The sequence below is a fragment of the Vigna angularis genome, chromosome 9, assembly GCF_016808095.1.
Source record: "Vigna angularis cultivar LongXiaoDou No.4 chromosome 9, ASM1680809v1, whole genome shotgun sequence".
NCBI lineage: Eukaryota > Viridiplantae > Streptophyta > Magnoliopsida > Fabales > Fabaceae > Vigna > Vigna angularis.
Window position 1 is genome coordinate 13021304 of NC_068978.1, and position 1985 is coordinate 13023288.

Sequence of the window (1985 nt, forward strand, 5' to 3'; positions counted from 1 at the left end):
TGATAGAAAAGGCATATATAATCAAATCATTGAACAAATACACAAGAATTCAGAGGCTACAACAATCCCCAACAAGATGGGTTTGGCTCTCCATTTCCATGGAGACCCTTTAAGCTTACAAAATGGCCATGGAAGAAGATGAAGAACCAAAGAGGAAGAAGGGAGTGTTCCCACGAGCCCTAGCAGCCCTCCAAGCTCTCCTCTGAAGTAGATGCACCTCCAAAGAACCAAAGACCCCAAATGCTTCGAGACAACTTGAATAAATAGGCCTTTTGACACATCAGCAGCATCTCCGCCTAGCTGCACCCAAGCTGCACCCTAGCGGCAGCATTCTAGAGAGCTGGCGCTTAGCTGCACATCAGCTGCACCCCAGCCACAACATTCCAAGATTCTCTCTTTTTGTTTTACCTGCTTTTGTGGTTGGTTAAGCTCTATATATTGGTGGAGTTTCTTCTAAGAATAATATTAGCTAAAAAATAAGGGGATTAGTGATGATATTACACCAATGTAGCTTAAAACACATTTATTTAGGAACAAGACAAAAAAAGAGGATTAAGCAAGTTACAAGTTAAAAAGGAGTTGATTTTGCTACTAAATTGATGCTTAGATAATGGTAAGAATTAGCATTATCAAATGGGGAAGTTGAAAGAGAAATGAGATATGGTGAGGGTGAAGACCAAGGTCATACTGAAGTTGGAACAAAAGTGGTGGATGGTCAGGGTGATGCCCATGATCTTCAGGAGGCTGAGGTCCTTGATGTAGAGGTCCATGATGTATAGGATGCTGAGGTCCATGATGTAGAGGAGGCTGAGGTACATGAGGTACATGATTTTGAGCTTGAGGATTTAGGAGAGGTGAGGTACATGAGGTCCACTCTAGTAGGTGAGTGTTCACGGACAACTGATAATGATTCCATTACGTGGCTTGTCTGACATTGAGTGGCTGTCAGAGGAGTTGAATAAGGGACTAGATAGTGAGGACGATGATGATTCCATTAAGATAAGTTTTTCGACTTTTAGTATGCCTAAAAGTTTGGGATATTATAAATGGGAAGTAGGAACCTATTTCGCTAAGAAAAAAGAATTCACAGATGCGATAAGGACTTATACACTGAGTAATGGGAGAAATTTAAAATTTGTTAAGAATGACAAGAAGAGGGTTTCTGTAAAGTATTTGGGTGGAAAAGGGAATTGAAAATGGTATGTGTATTGCTCCTACAGGTGTGGTGTCAAGGCATGGCAACTAAGGAAAGTGATTGATCATCACAATTGTAGTAGAGATTTCAATGTAAAGTTGATAACTTCAAAATGGTTGAGTGAAAGGATGGAAAAAGTTGTCAAAGAAAACCCTAATATGAAGGTGATGGATATTAGGGAGAAAGTGAGTAGGAAATGGAATGTGGGAATTTCTAGAAATATGACTTTTAGGGCAAGAGCCATTGCAAAGGATACTGTTGAAGGGTCATTCAAGGAACAATTTAAAAGAATTTATGATTATGGTCATGAGCTGATGAGAACAAATCAAGGTTCAATAGTACAAATCAAAGTTGAAAATACTAATGGTGAAGTAATATTCAAGAGATTTTATGCATGCTTGAAGGCATGCAAAGATAGCTTCATTTGTTGTAGACCCATTATTGGGTTAAATGGATGCTTTTTGAAAGGAAAGTATGGAGGGGAGTTACTAACAGCAGCGAGAAGAGATGGAAACGAACAAATTTTGCCCATAGCATATTTTGTTGTTGAGGTAGAAAACAAAGACTCCTGGACTTGGTTTTTGGACCTTCTGATTTAGGACCTTGGTGGGGAAGCTGTCTGTGCATCATGCACATTTATTCAGACCAACAAAAGGGTCAGTCAAAACAATCTTAATTACACACTTCAAAATGGTTAAGTACAATATATTTTTCATATAACTCAACTGACTTTAATATTTTAAAATCTCAGGGTCTATTGTCAGCTATTCAAGATCTTCTACCTGGGTAG

General features: G+C 38.8%; 1 protein-coding gene across 1 annotated transcript; it reads left to right on the forward strand.

Moving 5' to 3' along the window:
* The first annotated feature begins 906 nt into the window (after positions 1–906).
* LOC108346539 (uncharacterized) lies at positions 907–1985 on the forward strand. The gene is made up of 4 exons (XM_017585614.1): positions 907–1169; positions 1221–1746; positions 1795–1851; positions 1947–1985. Exons 1-4 carry the CDS (start codon positions 907–909, stop codon positions 1983–1985), a joined length of 885 nt encoding a protein of 294 aa, XP_017441103.1.